General features: G+C 38.8%; 1 protein-coding gene and 1 non-coding gene across 4 annotated transcripts in view; one reads left to right on the top strand and one right to left on the bottom strand.

Annotated features, from left to right (window-relative positions):
• BMP2K (BMP2 inducible kinase) overlaps positions 1-16,434 on the top strand; it is a 40,122-nt gene extending 23,688 nt beyond the window's left edge. Inside the window, exons 10-16 of one of the 3 annotated variants that reach the window (XM_033160841.1) lie at positions 1,452-1,609; positions 2,244-2,434; positions 2,952-3,044; positions 6,085-6,257; positions 6,528-6,685; positions 10,605-10,718; positions 14,478-16,434. In XM_033160841.1, coding sequence (XP_033016732.1) covers positions 1,452-1,609; positions 2,244-2,434; positions 2,952-3,044; positions 6,085-6,257; positions 6,528-6,685; positions 10,605-10,718; positions 14,478-15,904 — 2,314 coding nt within the window. In that variant the 3' untranslated portion in view covers positions 15,905-16,434. Of the gene's footprint in view, positions 1-1,451; positions 1,610-2,243; positions 2,435-2,951; positions 3,045-6,075; positions 6,258-6,527; positions 6,686-10,604; positions 10,719-14,477 lie in introns of all 3 variants that reach the window. The other 2 variants (XM_033160839.1, XM_033160840.1) reach the window with 2 other exon arrangements.
• TRNAE-CUC lies at positions 13,372-13,444 on the bottom strand. Its single transcript has one exon. It is a non-coding gene; the product is annotated as a tRNA-Glu (tRNA).
• Positions 16,435-16,553: the final 119 nt, after the last annotated feature.

The following is a 16,553-nucleotide window of genomic DNA, read 5'->3' as shown; positions in this document are numbered from 1 at the left end:
AGCACACATTCTACTCATGTAAAAACATGCTGATTCCCAGACTGTCTGCGGGCCGCATTTAGAAGGCGATAGGGCCGCATCTGGCCCCGGGGCCTTAGTTTGGGGACCCCTGGTGTAAGGTACATACACACACCATTCTTAATCTACTTGAACAAAACGTGCTTGCACAGGTCTTCAGTAGTAAAATGCACAACTTTGATCACACATTGCACAAGAAGAGTGAGAAGTTGCACAAATTCATAATACTACTGTCTCTATGTCTTATGTGGAGTTTCAACAAAGAACTGCTTTCAATGACTCATTTACCTGTTCTCAGTGGAATATTGCTTTGCAGAAAGGAGAAAACTGGGATGGATCTTAAATTGCTCCTCCGTTGACATAAGGGAGGGAGCAGTTTCTGTCAACTTCAATCCACCTCCTCCCTGCACAATGTCCAGCAGCATTCGGAAGGGTCTCTCAACCCTCAGTGCAAACGTGTGTGTGTGTGTGTATGTCCGCATGCAAGGATCTGCAGAGGGAAGGGGAAATTAATGAAAGTTAATTCCGTTTCTAGAAGGAAAGTTAGGATTCAAGCCACTGGAGTGTAGTAATTCAGTTAACACTGGTTAAGAGCTGTTTTGAATCCAGTGATAGAGTTATTACTGAAGAAACCTTATAAATGACCTTATGTACAGGTAATGGTTGCAGACTGATCCAATTTCAGAGATCTGTAAGTACAACAGAAGTCTCAAGTCAACACTGAGTTATTGACTACCTGAAATAAATTTGGCACTCTAGATCCCTCATGTGTTAGTCGTGTATTGCAGTCAAATAACTTGTGCTGGTTATGGGCTATGTGTGCAAGAGGAAGACAGGACACATTGAGGAAAGTGGCAGATTGAGCAGAAGCAGAGACTGGAATGAAATGAGAGGGAAATTCATTAGAGCACTTCATTTTGTGGATAGGAGTATTTTCATACTTGAGTGTACACTTGTTAGTTAAATTTACTGAATACACACCATAAAGATGTGTTGAATGGCACATGGAAGAATGCCAAATCAAGCTGTTGCTTCCTGGAAAGGAGAATATTTTTCAAGACCCTTCTTGTGGTAATTGTGCCCATTGAGAGAATACAGTGGTACCTCAGGTTACATACGCTTCAGTTTACAGGCTCCACTAACCCAGAAATAACGCTTCAGGTTAAGAACTTTGCTTCAGGATAACAACAGAAATTGTGCTCTGGTGGCGCAGCGGCAGCGGGGGGCCCCATTAGCTAAAGTGATGCTTCAGGTTAAGAACAGTTTCAGGTTAAGAACGGACCTCCAGAATGAATTAAGTTCTTAACCCGAGGTACCACTGTATATGGAAAAAGTTATTTTTGTATAAATGACAGTGCAGAAGATATGCTTCTAATCTTAACTATACCCTTCTTTTTGAAGTTCAGAAATTTCTAGAATCTCTTTCATTCTAGAATAACAGATGCCATTGGACCAACAGAAACCTCAATAGCACCACGACAAAGACCAAAGGCCAATACAAGCACTGCCACTTCTAGTGTACTAACAATTCAGAGCTCAGCAACACCAGTCAAAGTGCCAGTCCCTAGTGATTTCAACAATGGACAAAAAGGTAACTCTTCAAACTAATGGAGTGGATTTGAGTGAAAAGCATTATTAAGTTTGGAGATTAGATAGCACCTTTTTGCAAAGCCTTTGTGAATCCTTTTGGATTTTGTTTCCTGTATATCTACAATTATGAGTTCCTCTTTTGCTTAATTGCCCAGTTGCATCATGGTATGAGAAGAGTTGCTACACAAAGTTGTGGTGACATAGGCCTACTGCTTTGGAAAACTCAGTATAAGGTCCTTTTGACAGGTAGCCTATTCATTATGAAAATGAACACTGGGATTGATGCACCTTTTTAAGGAGATATGCTAAATTGCCAGTGGTTGTATTTGCATATTGTTGTGGTGCTGAAATTTCAGCTTAACAAGGCCAGAATCACTGGAGACTTAACTCCAGAGTTACAGCTGAGATTTGTCCCCATGAGACAGATTCATGGGTGGGGTGTGTGTGCCTTAAATGACTTAACTGAAGAAATACTTGCAAAGCATTCTGTAGAGGAATACAGTACAAAGTAAATGGGTTTCTGTGGTGGTTTTATCTTGGAATAGAGAAGTTAAATGTGTAATTTACTAGGAAGCTTTACATGTTCAGACTTTAAAAATGCATTGAACAGATAATGTGCATTGAAAATATCCTAGGAGCCTCAAAATCTGGAAATAGCCAAGAGAGTATGTTGTCCCAGGGAACTAATCAGGCCCCACAGCAAAATAGAGTACTGCAACAACTACAGCAAGGTGACTGGAGGCTACAGCAGTTGCATCATTTGCATCATCATCACCAGCAGCAGCAGCAACAACAACAATTGATTCAGGATGCATACATGCATCAGGTACCAATGTGTTTTGGCTGTAGTACAAACCAGTTTTCAGGTTTTCCTCGTCTGTTATCAGTACAACTTTATAAATATAACTTGCTAATATTCAGTTGATGGTTGTGCTCACTTTGCCCTTGGAGAAGAATTTCCTGGCCATGTCAGACTAGTTACTTTGGCTGTTCAACTTCATTTGTAGCTTAGCTGGATTACATTTTTGGAGCTATTTGTTCTGCAAGTACCCTTCTATTAGACGTTCTCTGCTTATGGCATGCTGATCTGGTTTATATTGGACACTGGGTGGGAAGAGAGTGAGGATAAGAAGTTGGAACAGTATGGTCCAGCTCTTATTTTGGAACAAAGGTTGACTTGTCTGACTTTTTCCTCTCTTACATAAAATTAAGCATTTACAGTAAAATATTACTAAGTGCAACTTCTTAAAGTGCTGCACATGCCCCAAGGACAATTATTTGTGTAAAATCACCTGATTAGCTGGTATTCATGACTGATAAAAATTTGTCCCTTTCAAAAACAGTATCAACAAGCAATGCAACAGCACATGATTCAACAGCAGCTTTTGATGCGCTCTGCTTACCAGCAGCAACCCTCCCCATCCTATCCAGCCATGGTAAGTTGACCTTTGAATACAAAATTCTGTTTACTTTGATTACTGATAAATATTACTACACAGATAAAGAAGGGTAATAATTAGCCACTTAAAAATTGACTACCTTAAATAGCATGACTATGTTGATGGCATATTTTCTTAACTACATTCGCTGCTTTTTATAGAAACTGAAGGGGAAAGGGGGGTATTTTTTACTCTACAATAGCTTACAAATAACTTGGTAATTGTGTGGTACAGACATGGTACAAAACCAGGCACAGATATTGTAGGTAACAAGGGTATTGGTTTGTTTGTTTGTAACAAAATTATTAAGTGCACAAGTTTATGTGGTTACTTTAAAAATGGTATTGCATCTTTAAATGAGTATAGGATTTGTTAATGTTACTGGTATTTTAACTACCAACAGTTTATATTCAACTAAGATAGCTTTAAAGAAACAGCTACCCTCTTTAGCCAAATTGTCCTTTTATTCTCTTCACCCCAGTTAATCTCACCAATACTTTAATGGAGGACTCCACTAGAAGTCTGTCTGTTTTTCTATCCCTTAGGTTTGTCTTTTTGTATTGTCCTGGAAATCTTCCCTCTAATACTCCTACTAGTAACCAGAGTCCAGCTTTTTAAGCTGCTTCCCACTTCTTCCCTCAGCACTGCAAACTGGCGTAGAATCTACACACATTTAAAAACCGTTCTGCAAATGCTTTTTTAAAAAGCGTTTCAAAAATACATGGAATTTTCCATAAGGCTCACCATCGCCATCTAGTGTCACATTGTATATTGCACTTAAAACGTTTTTTTGCAGCTGTATAGCTGAATCCAGGTTCTCCGTTTGTCTCTTCAGCCTAAGCCAAGTGATTTCAGCTATCTCTAGCAAGTCTCCAGCCACTAATCCACTCTACCTATCCTTTAGGTTCTCTTTCTTTCCCAGTCCTCTTCCTCTGCTGTCGTCTTCTGACTGATTCCATAAACACCAATCACCAGCAACTACAACTCCCCAGCTTCATTAAACTGCTGGCCAGCCCCTAGTCATATATACCCTCTAGTCCAGCCCCAGCCAATCACACTGTCTAACTGAAAATTCTGAATTTGCACCCACCCACGAATAAAAATTATATACTACCTATCCTTCTTTTGCACACTGAGAGTTCTTTTTAAAAATATTTTTTATTGATTTTGTAAGATTTTAAAAAGGATAACATCAGAAGAAGAAGAAAAAAGAAACAATATGTTCTTCTTACATAGATAACTTACATCACATTATTGGGTGACTTCCCTTGCCCCCCCATCTGAATTTCATTTCCTTAATATTCTCTAGCAGTTTCTATAAACTAATATCTTAACCATTATACTTCTAAAACATATAATTAACCTATTTCAAAAGAATATAGCAAAAACCTATAGCTACCTCCTGCGACACTAAATATTATAATACTTACTCAATTGCATGCTGAGAGTTATAACCAACAGCTGTAAATTTAGAATTCAGCCAACAGGCAAACTAACTGTCACCGGATCAGATCATCTTTGTACCTCAAATACATTACAGTATAAATGTCTGAACACATTACACAACACTCGTTAAAACATAATTCAAATTAACAGGTTTTCTTAACTGAAACATTGGTGCTTACTGCAACAAAGCAGTGATGGGCGTATAGTACAGATAGCATATTTATATACAGGTAGGTAGCTGTGTTGGTCTGCTGTAGTCGAAACAAAATAAAAAAAATCTTTCCAGTAGCACCTTAGAGACCAACTAAGTTTGTTATTGGTATGAGCTTTCATGTGCACGCACACTTCTTCAGGTACACCTGAAGTGTGTATGCACACGAAAGCTCATACCATTAACAAACTTAGTTGGTGTCTAAGGTACTACTGGAAGGAATTTTTAACATATTTATTGTTACTGGAGGATCTTCTATGTTACATTTTATTTTTCCTGTATTTTTTTGCTTATGAAACAATAGGCATCTACCAACAAAATGTATGCCTTATGAAATGTTTTAACTATGTAAGCAAGCGTTTCATTTCTGGAAAAACGAATAAATCAAAGATTTTGAAGATCTTGAATAAAACACTCACATATTTGTTTGAGTCCATTCCTTGCTTAAGAGTATACTTTGGAAATAATACCACTAATTTTAGTTCTTCCAAAATGGACTTGATAGCTGTAGTATATAGTTACTTAAGTGAAGAACAAATTCCCCTGGTGTTGAATTCTGGGATATAAGTATTCTTGCCATATTCGCAAACAAACAAAACTGTTTTGGCCATATTGCCTCAGTCTCATGTTGAATTGAAATATTTTACTGTGCTTACACCATGTGAAAGTAAAGTCATATTTCATGTTTAGCATAATATAAAATCAAATGGATGTCAAATGCTTAGTTATGTCACACTTGTCAACTCATCTCACTCTTCCAAGTAATTCATTTTAATGAGGGACCTAGGGAGCAATCCTATGTTTTCTTGGAGAAGGGCTTTAGGCCAGGCATAGGCAAACTCGGCCCTCCAGATATTTTGAAACTACAACTCCCTTCATCCCTAGCTAACAGGACCAGTGGTCAGGGATGATGGGAGTTGTAGTCCTAAAACATCCGGAGGGCCGAGTTTGGCTATGCCTGCTCTAGGCTGTTGTGGAGCTACCTGTTCAGTCATAGGAGTCTGTGCTTGAGGTCCACTTTGATGGTCTGAGGCAGAAATGGAAGTGCTCTGAGGGGGTGTCCAAAGCTCCCTTCTCAGGGGGTATCCATGTCAGCCACACTGCCCACACCTTCTGCTTTGGCTGCTGCAATCCTGGTGTGGTTTAGAAAGTGGCAGTTCCTCCGCCACAGACTCCCTACCTCTAACCTCAGTAGAATGGCTCTGTTGATGCCATTGTTTAGTGTCAGTAATGGTAAGTACATCTCTGTTGTTGATTCAATTTAGCTTTGATAATGTTAAAAGTTATGTTTCTGCACACAATGAAATTTAATTGTTTGTTGAAGGTACCATGATTTTCGGAAGGTTCACATTTTCTCCCTCTTTCTTTGAGGTGCAGCAGTACCAACAAGCTCTCCTACATCAACAAGCCCTTGTGAAGCAGTTGCATCCTCCGAAACATTCTCCTGAATTTCTTGCCTCTCCTCAGGAGTTCTCACCAGCCTTAATACCCCATTCTAAATCCTTTCCATCTCATGTTGGTGCAGCGTTGGACACACCTTATACTACAAACAGGCAAGCCCCCTCAGTTGATGTTTGTAATGAGTACAAAGATGTGCTGTATGATAGCCCTCCCCAATCTGATTCTTAGAATGCCGCTCTGATTTCTGTGGGACAACTTAATTGTTCATTATAGAATAATCATTATAGAATGAAATACTTTTTCCTCACAATTACAAAAGTGATTACATTCATCGTTTTGTATGATTGGCATGTTCAGTATCATTTAATGTATTTTAAATTATATTATCACCACAAGTAATTTTCTCAAATTAATTTTTACAGGTCATCTGCCTCTGATGCTGAGTCTGTTTCCAGCTATCCAAAACAGAACGTCAGTAACCCTCCTGACATGTCTGGCTGGAACCCGTTCGGAGAAGACAATTTTTCCAAGCTAACAGAGGAGGAGCTGTTGGACAGGGAATTTGACCTTCTGAGATCAAGTAAGGGACGCTTGAAGGCTTATTTCGCTTCACAGTAAATAAGAGCTCTTTAGGTTCAACCGGCAGTGCCAAAGACTGTTCTGTTCCAGGGTCACACAGTCTTGTTGTAGAAAACATTCTGAGCGTTTCAGGACAGAACTAGGCCCGCTGTGTGTCTTGTCCTTCTGTCACAAAAATGTGTGCAATAGAAATTAATTGTTTAGCATTTGTATTAATACAAAGAATGTTAAGGTCATCTCTTGAATACTTACTTTTCTTGAGTGTGAAATTCAAAAAAGGAAAATAATGGGATGTACAACAATGCAGAACACCAGTCAGCTGCTTGCATTGCTTCACTTCGCAATTGTTCCCTTGCACACTAGAACAGAAGATTTTTGTCAGTCTGGAATGCTTTTTGAAAATGACTGAAAGAGGGGAAATGACCTAGTACATTATGTTAATGTTTTGTAATGTCTTTTGAGTGGCTTAATGTAAGGGCTGCTTTATTGTTTTGACACAATAGTTGAATAAACTCTCTTAAAAGTCAAAAAGCTAACGTGTTTACTTGCAATCACTTGCACCTCTGCTTGTTTTCTTCATACATAATTTTCACAGAAATGAATTATGGAGAAGGTATAAGGTACAGGGCAGGATAAAGATTCTGAATTTGGCAGAAAACAAATCACTCCACACGTAAATGACACAGTATATGAAGTTGGTGATGCATTCTGGTATCCTAAGTTAGAAAGTAACACTTGAATTACAAGACTTGTAATTCAGTCATAAAGTCATGGTTTATTCTGAGCACAAGCCTTGAGGATCCCTTGCAATGTATTAGGAAGGAAATTATTTGGACTGGGGAGGGGGACAGGGTTTTATATTTTCATTTTGTTCTATGAACCACCCTGAGACCTCCAGGTATAGGGCGGTATATAAATTCAATAATAATAAAAATAAAATAATTATAATTATAACAACAACAACAACAACAACAACAACAAGTCATTATGTAGCATGCAGACAAAGAAAGGTTGATTTTTCTGCTATGTTAGTATTTTCTAATGTTTTTTCACATAAAGGAAAGCATTAAAAAGTCAGAAAGGGATTTCCCCATCATATTTGGAGCTAGAGGAAATGAAGTTTCCAGTCCTCAGTGCAACCATTCTGTGGGCAATAATTTTGGTAGGCAGATTTTTGGTAGGCATATTAAAAATATGATTGGGGATGCTTCACATTTGCATTAAAAGTCTGCGGATAAGCTGACTAGAGCTGATCCTTTCAATGTCTCAATACTGAGTTTGAAGACTTGGCCATTCTCAACTGCCAGTTGCCTCATTTTGCCATATTGTGCTTGACATCCTGATTACGTTTTGACATCTGATGTTGCCATATATTCTTTAACTTACGTAACTAAAGTATACTAAAGAAGAAAGTATAGAAGACTTGACAGCCCTCAGCTTTGCAAGAATGTTTTTTTATTTAGCTGAACCGTTACTGGATCAAAAAAGAAGTGGACAAATCATATATTCACAGTGTTTTCTATTGCATGCTGAGAATTTTTGTCTTGTAGAACTGGAAGGCTGTGTGAGTGAGAGGCTTTCGAGTGTCCTTTGGAGTTGTTAGATGAACAGCATGTCCAAACCCTGAGTATTAATGAAATAACATTTACACTGTGGGAGAAAACTGCAACAAAAGTGTAGTACTGATTTGTATGTATCAGATAAAATGTCACAAATTTCCTTGTTTCTGATGAACTACCGTTATATCTGGAATTGTAGTTTCCCCACTAAATTAATAGAAGATTCTCTCTATTGTTTATGCCGTAATAACTTTTGTATGCTTCACTTTTAGTAGTTGTTTTGGATCCTGATCAATAAACAGAATGTTATTTAAAATGGAGCTGCTAGAACCACTTCAGCATTTTTGCTGCACCATATGTACTCAATAATACAGTCTAAATGAGCTAAGTAATGTGTGGAAGTGAGACAAATCAGGATCAGTGTTGGCAAATTGGAAAAAACCTCTAGTTTCTGTTTTGCCCCCTAGTTTTAGTGATCTGAGAGGAAGAAGGATACATTTTAATTGTGGTTTGACTAGTGTACACAATTATTTAACACTAGAACAAATACTGTTCCTCACAGTGTGAAGAAGGCACACATAATAGCCTTGAAATGTACATTACATAAATATTTCTTCATGAACTTTGTGTTTAGTCTGTCCTCTCCACCCCTTGTTGGTGGTCACACTTGAAGCAGGTCTAAGACAACACACCAATCTTCTCCCATGGATTTTTTTAGTGTTTGCATAGAACATGAACCTTTATAAAAGCCTCAGTTGGCCAAATTACTTTTATATAATTAGCAACGCAGCATAATAAGCTGACTGAATGTTTCCATCAATCCTGTTTGTAAGTTGCGCTTGTGTATTCCGAGAATGATAATTAGTTATGCTCTTCAAAAAGCATTTTTATATGTATGTAGAAGAGAAACACTCCTGTATCAAAAATTGGTTGGCTGTTGAGTTTCTTTCTCTTGTAAAAGAAGGAATATAAAACTTAAGGAAATTTAAGCATCTTTTTGCTTTGCCAAAACATGGCTTTGCTGTCCACGTATTTAAATAATTGCTTAAGGAATATTTTTCATTCACTGTGTTTTTTTTTAAAAAAGGTTGAACATACAACCTTACCTGTATTGTCCCTTACAATGCTAATTAAAAATATTTACATTTTGTTGTCTTCGTTCATCACTACATGACCTTGGCTCTGTGAATACTCAAAACATCTATATTTCATTCAGCAAATAGTAAAGATTCCTAGACAACTGGGGCATGTACAAGGAAAAGTGCACTTGCTCTAAAGTTGCCTTTTCAATTTTTATACTGTTGTTTAATTATTTTCATGTAACAATTTTGATGCGAGTAGCTGAAAATGTCTTTAATGACTATGGCTTGAATTCAGATTTGCTTGAATAGATGGCAAGTTTCCCTCTCTGTCCCCCATCATGTATCCTTCTGAAAAGTAGCCTCTGTGGGTTTGGGGGATCCTTCAGAATAACATGGGATGGGACCTGACAGACTGCAGTGTGCAATTTGTCAAAATTGGGGAAAGGTGCTCAGAAGTGGCATGGGGGTGGGCACTGGAGGTTGTGCTGTAGGGTGAGGAAGCGGGAAATGCCACTGTGTGAACTACTCTACTTCTGCAAGTCCGGTTTCAAGCCAATATGATCTGAATCAGAATTGGAAACTTGTTTAGAATGCTAAGACGCTTTTTCCGAATTGCTAATTACGGATTTTTTTCAGAGGGATATTTGAAAAATACATGGGCTGGAATCTAAACACTGACTGGGGTATGCTCAAACACTTGCACGTTTCTCATAGTTTACGTTGAACAGCAGACTAGAACTAAGAGAAGAGCTGCAGCGACAAAAAGGCAAATCCTCTGATTCAAGGAAAAGTATAGAATTTTAACCTCAGACTTTTGAGCAATTTTGATTGTTCTTTTTTTCTTTTCTTTGCTAAATGTCTGTTGGTTCTCTGCGGGCTGCTCCATATTTGTGTGATGTAAACCTTGGTGGAAGTAGCGGTGCGACTTGCTATCTCACTTCACTAGCTGGGTTGCAGGAAGTTGATGAGTATTGAGTCAGTCACTGTTTTTATAAGACCTGCTTTTTTTAATAGTGTGGCCTACCATGAGTCTTTAGGTCAGGGCTACCCATATTACTATTTTAGGAATTTATGGACAAGCCCCACTGAAACTATTGAAACATGGATGTGCATAATTCCCTTTTTATTTCTGTGGGGCTTTCAATAAGAGTCTTTGGATGTTTTGCCCATCAGTTTTTTCAAGAGCTGGTAATACAATACATCTGTTTATTTTCAGCTGGCGTAAAAACTGCCATTTTTATTTTACTTTTTTGTTCTGTTTTCGTTTTTATCCTTGCAGATAGGCTCGTGGAGAGGAGAACTTCCTCAGATAAGAATGTGGAGCCACATTCTGTTCCACAGAACCATCCTCCAGAAGATCCCTTTGGTTCTGTACCTTTCATTTCTCACCAAGGCAAGTTACATAATGTAACATCACTGCTTTTCATTTAAATATATCTTGATAGTGCATTAGGTTCGTTCTTGAAATCAATTCTTGCTTCAATATCTTTCCTATTCCTGCTGCTTATCTAATCCAGAACATGCCTGATAACTAACACCAGATGCTGAATTTTAGAAGGCTTTCCCTCTCTGTTAAACTTACTGGAATGTTCATTGCAGTGTTAATCCTTACAGTATTTCTGTATTTTCATATTTCTACTGCATATTCACAGCTGATCAACTGCACAAGCTCTGTGCTGGTCACCTGCCTTGCATAATTCCGAAATGTGTTTTAAAGTGTCTCAGGATATTGGGAAGATCCTTTTAAGTGATACACATGCCGTTCACAGTTAGTTGAAACTTGCTGGACTCTTGCCCTTATTTCTATACTTAATTGGAGTCCAGAAATAAAGATTCATCAGTGCCTACTGAACCCTAGGTGCAGAGACTCTCATGTATCCAAATAGATTTTTGGTTTTTTTTAGGGAGGTGGCAAAATCACCCTTCCTATCTAGAATGAACCTTTCCTTTTGTGTTTTGCTAGAATTTAGTTGCATTTCACTTAAATTCAGTTTTATCTCTTAACTGGTTGAGCTTTATTGGGTGACAATTGTTGGTCACACTCAACTGAAAAGAACTGAAGTGGTTTTTAATCCATTGAGTATGTCTTGGATGTCACCCTTTTGATTTGTTTCTGTATCACAAAATCTCAATTCAAATCAAACCAACATAACAAACTCAAAGCAAAGTACATTAAGAACTACAAAATGAGTCACCTGACACTGATGGGTCGTCAATGCCTTGTTCCATTTTGTCCTGGTTCTTCCTGGACTACTAAGCTATTATGTCACTATCCCATCAAATGCTAAAAACTTTTCCTGAAGGGCTGTCTTCACATGTCTTCTAAAAAGTCTTATAGTTGTTTTATCTGTTTGACATCTGATGTGAGCGCGTTCCACAGGGCGGGTGCCATTACCGAGAAGGCCCTCTCCCTGGTTCCCAGTAACTTCACTTCTCGCAGTGGGGGAACTGCCAGAAGGCCTCAGAGCTGGACCTCAGTGTCCGGACTGAAGGATGGGGGTGGAAACGCTCCTTCAGGTGTACAGGGCCGAAGCCATATAGGGCTTTAAAGGTCAGCACCAACACTTTGAATTGTACTTGGAAACCTACTGGGAACCAGTGTAGATCCTTTAGAACTGGTGTTATATGGTCCTAGTCGCTGCTCAAAGGTAGCCCCATGTAGAATGCATTGCAGTAGTCCAAGCGAGAGATAACCAGAGCATGCACCACTCTGACGAGACATTGCGCAGGCAGGCAAGTAGGGTTCCAGCTGGCATACTAGATGGAGCTGGTAGACAGCTGCCCTTGACACAGAATTAACCTGTGCCTCCGTGGACAGCTTGTGAGTCCATAATAACCCCTAGCTGTGCAATGATTGAGGCATGTATTTAGAGCCACCCTCTAGCCTCAGTTTGTAAAATTTAAATTACAACAATGGAATCAAGACAAGAAAATTCTCACTGTTTCAGATGACTATAAATTCAGTTTGTCTTTTGCTAGTTCCTTATCACTGAAAGAAACAATTTTCTCAGTTTCTGCTTGATCAATTTCATCATCAATGAATAGAATACAAGAGACTTCCTTATTATAGACAAATTTAAAGTCCAGTTGTGTATTTGATAAAGACTTACAGAAACATAATTTCCAGGTTTTGTCTGTCCCTCAAAATAAAGAGCAGTAGGCAGCCCCTAAATCCATCCGTGTTTGTCATCTGCCTCTCTGCCTGTTGCCAAAAAACAGTGCAGATTTAGTTGATGTGTCTCAGTAATCCTTGGTGCTGACATGTGGCAAATTGTTGTGAAATGATGATGGCAGTATGTTACCAATTCAGAAGGAGATTTAAAATGGTTATGCCTCTGCTTTCTCTCAATCCCTGAAATGATGAACTAGCAGAAGGCATGTAATTACTCCAGTTGTTACAAGCCATTCATCCTCTTATAATCGGATGTCTAGAAAAAGAACATCAGAACAGAAATATTCTTTGAAGATTGGGATCTTATGATTAGATGTTCTACCTGCACTGAATTTGAAGGAAGAACAATAGCCTTATACAAGAGGCAAACCTGATTAGAAGAGATGTAATCTGCACAATACATTACAAGCAGATGTTATGCCACAGAGTTATTCAGCTCTTCATAAATTTAGATTTGAAATGTTCATTGCAGCAGTTTAGAGATTACTTCAAATCTTTTTCTACATGTTGATCTTAAAGCACCTTATTACAACATTATCATGACATTAATTTAAAAGTGAACTTCAGATTTTCCTCCTCTTGAGCATTTGCCCAAATGTAACAATGTTAAATGAAATATGGATTTGTTTGGTCTGAGAAGCTGAATTGATTTTGAAATAGGTTAGTGCCTCTTGTGTGTGGAAACGTTTTAAAAATAGCATTCTGTGAGAGAAGTAGTGCTGAATTACTGTACTAGGACTCTTACTTGGGCCTAGGATAATTTTGAATGTGGTGCTCCTATAAAGTTAAATTAGAAATCAGTGTTCGTAGAATCATAGAGTTGGAATGGACCATGAGGGTAATATAGTCTAACCCCTGCAATGCAGGAAACCTTTGCCCAACATGAGGCTCGAACCCACAACCCTGAGATTGAGAGTCTCATGCTCTACCGACTGAGCTATCCCAGCTTCAAAGAAAATAAGACGGGCCTTTTAAGGTATGCAGAAGAATAGAAGCACCTACAAAGCTCTACATGAGCTCTTGGTTCAAATCTCTTATCAACAAAGAACTTACTATATCTTTAAAATTGTCTGCCCTAAGGGAGGAAGAAATAGTTTTCTGTTTCCACATGTGAATAAAAGAATGCTCATACCGATAGCCATTTGAAAATTGGTATTCCAACAACAGTGTTGTGCTATACTCATGTGGAAAGATTAAGCTTTTTAATCTTACAAAATTACATCCATGTAAACAAGTACAGTATCCACGCAAATGTTGAAAATGGCAGGATTTAGATGGCATGGACATCTACATTTCTGTTATTACAGCTATTCCTTTGGGAAATCTACATCAAGAGATGAAATCTACATTTTAATTTGACTTAGAAGAACCTGACACCGGGAGTAAACCTGAAATAGCCTGAAGATATAATCACCTGATGTTTCTACTCATTCCTATTTTTTCATAAAATGCATGTGCAGATTTATTTTGAATTATTTTTATGAGACTGTAGAGAACAAAGGTTCTTGAACCTTGAGATCAGAGTGCAAGTTCTCTCCCCCCCCCCAAAAAAAAAATTCCTCAGGTACTGAACAGTTAAGAATGGAGTGCCCGTGCTCTGCCAGTATAGGATAGTTTCCCAGGGGCATTAGATTTTCCACTATTGGAGGGATAATAACTAGCTATCATCTCATGGACTGTTGGTTTGATTCAGCAGAGCAGGTATTTACTTAGGTATTTTTGCATGTCCTAGGGTTGTTGAAATGGGGTCCTCTTCACATTACATAATACATATGCAAATCCCACAATGCAGCAAATGCTGTACAATGAAAAATAATTTTTTCTCATTTGCCTTCATTTATTGTGAAGTCTGGCACCATTATCAAAAAAGGAAATGTAGTCCATCTCAATGTATAGTAGCAGTGTTAAACGTATACAGTATGTTTATCCGGAGTGTGGAAAATTAAGAAGAAATTGAAGTTCTCTTGCATATTCTTTCAGGTTCCCCAGGAAATGAAATTAATAACTCAGACAGCAGTCTAGAGAACAAGGTAGGGAGCCCAACCAAAAATGAGAGGTCAAGCCAGGCTATTGGGGACCATGAAAATGTAAAGAAGGTGAGAGAAGGAAACACGAAAAAAGGAAATGATGAATCAGAGAGTGACTTTGAATCAGATCCTCCATCTCCTAAGAGCAGTGAGGAAGAGGAGCAAGAGGATGAGGTCTTGCAGGGTGAGCATGGAGATTTCATTGATGACAATGATACTGAACCAGAGAACTTTGGCCAGCATCCTCTTCTGATGGATTCTGATGAAGATGCAGAAGATGATGATAAACCAAGTTCTGACTCTGATTCTTGTCATGCTAGGCCTGTGGATGAGATGCCCGGTAGTAGATACAGAGAAGGAACTGGCAGTGTTGAAAACAGGGAGCCTAATGTAACATTTCCTGTGTTGACCGAATTGCCAAATACAGTAACCAAGGTGAGCCCCAAACAAGAATTTGATGTCTTTGGAGCAGTTCCATTCCTTGCTCTTCATTCTCAAGAGCCCAAGCAAAATGGTAGCAAAGGTTTCTCTCCCCAGGCTACACTCCCAGGTTTAGACCAAGATCAGGATGATTTTGATGTCTTCACCAAAGCCCCATTCAGCAGAAAAATATCTCAGCAAGATGATTTGATTTCAGGTTCTGAAAACCAATCTTCTCCCATATCGCCCAAAAGTGTGGATGCTTTTGGCTGTATCCCATTCCCTCATTCCATCCCAAAGAACGATGAGAGTAAAGAGGACCTGTTTGGGCTTATCCCGTTTGAGGAGATAGCAGGGAGCCAACAGCAGCAAAAAGTGAAGCAGCAACGCAATCTGCAGAAACTCTCCTCTCGCCAGAGACGCATGAAGCAGGAAGTAGCAAAGAACAATGGAAAGCGCCACCATGGTACGCCAACTAGCACCAAGAAGACCTTGAAGCCCAGTTACCGCACACCAGAAAGAGCCCGCAGGCACAAAAAAGCTGGCCGTCGGGACTCCCAGAGTAGTAATGAGTTCTTGACAATCTCTGATTCCAAGGAAAATATAAGTATTGCCCTTTCAGATAGCAAGGACAGAGTCAACCCTCTGCAAGCAGATGATGGTCTTCTGGATCCCTTTGGAGCCAAGCCTTTCCACCCTACGGAACTGGTGCTTCTTCCACAGCATCAAGGTTTGGCTGATAATTGTGGAGACTATAACGCAGTAGTTCCTGGTAGATCTAGACAGAGTTCACTACTTGGTACCATTCATTCTGGTGATGGGATAAAATTAACAGATGATTTTGGGGCAGTTCCTTTCACAGAATTTGTTGTGCAGAGTGTGACATCTCAACAAAGCCAGCAGCAGCAGACAGTAGAGTTGGATCCTTTTGGGGCTGCTCCATTTCCTTCCAAACAGTAGATTGAACCAGGAGCATTGTTGCATTATTTAAGAATTTTATGCACCACCATAAACTATCTGGTTCAACTGAGAAGAAACTTTTTTCTAAGTACAATTGATTTATTTCTCAGTAGAGCGCCTCATATTTTAAAATCTGCTATGTTAAGCATACAATACTGAGATGGCGAAGATGTAAAAGAATTTCACTAAGACCTTCTGATCTCTTTTCAAAATCTCCTATCTGTTGTTGCAGCTACTGCCTATTACTTTAACAACAAACAGCCATGGTGTGCTTTTTACCATGTACTCTTCACCAAAGAGGTCATTACAAGAAAGGTCTGATTTGAGGTGTTATAATTGGCCTGAGGGGAATGAGAAAATGCCTAAATATGTAAGAAGCTGGATTGATCTGGGACTACTTCACTTGCTTGTTGTGGGTTCCCTTCTAAAACATCTCTGAACTTTTGAGGTTTCTGACTTGACATTAGATTCCTAAACATCACAAAACCCCCAAACCTTTGTAGCTGTGGTTCCCAGAACTCTGCTTCCCCCCCCCCCCAAGTAAGTGCCATTAATGTAAATTCTAACTCTTAAGATCTCAAGAACTTAGTGGAATACAATATTAGATAAAGTTGGGAATCAAGGAAGAAAATAACAATACATAGCTGGA

Source organism: Lacerta agilis, chromosome 9, assembly GCF_009819535.1.
Source record: "Lacerta agilis isolate rLacAgi1 chromosome 9, rLacAgi1.pri, whole genome shotgun sequence".
In the NCBI taxonomy this organism is placed as follows: Eukaryota; Metazoa; Chordata; class Lepidosauria; order Squamata; family Lacertidae; genus Lacerta; species Lacerta agilis.
Note: the sequence above shows the minus strand (reverse complement) of the source record. Positions and strands in the feature narration are given on the sequence as shown.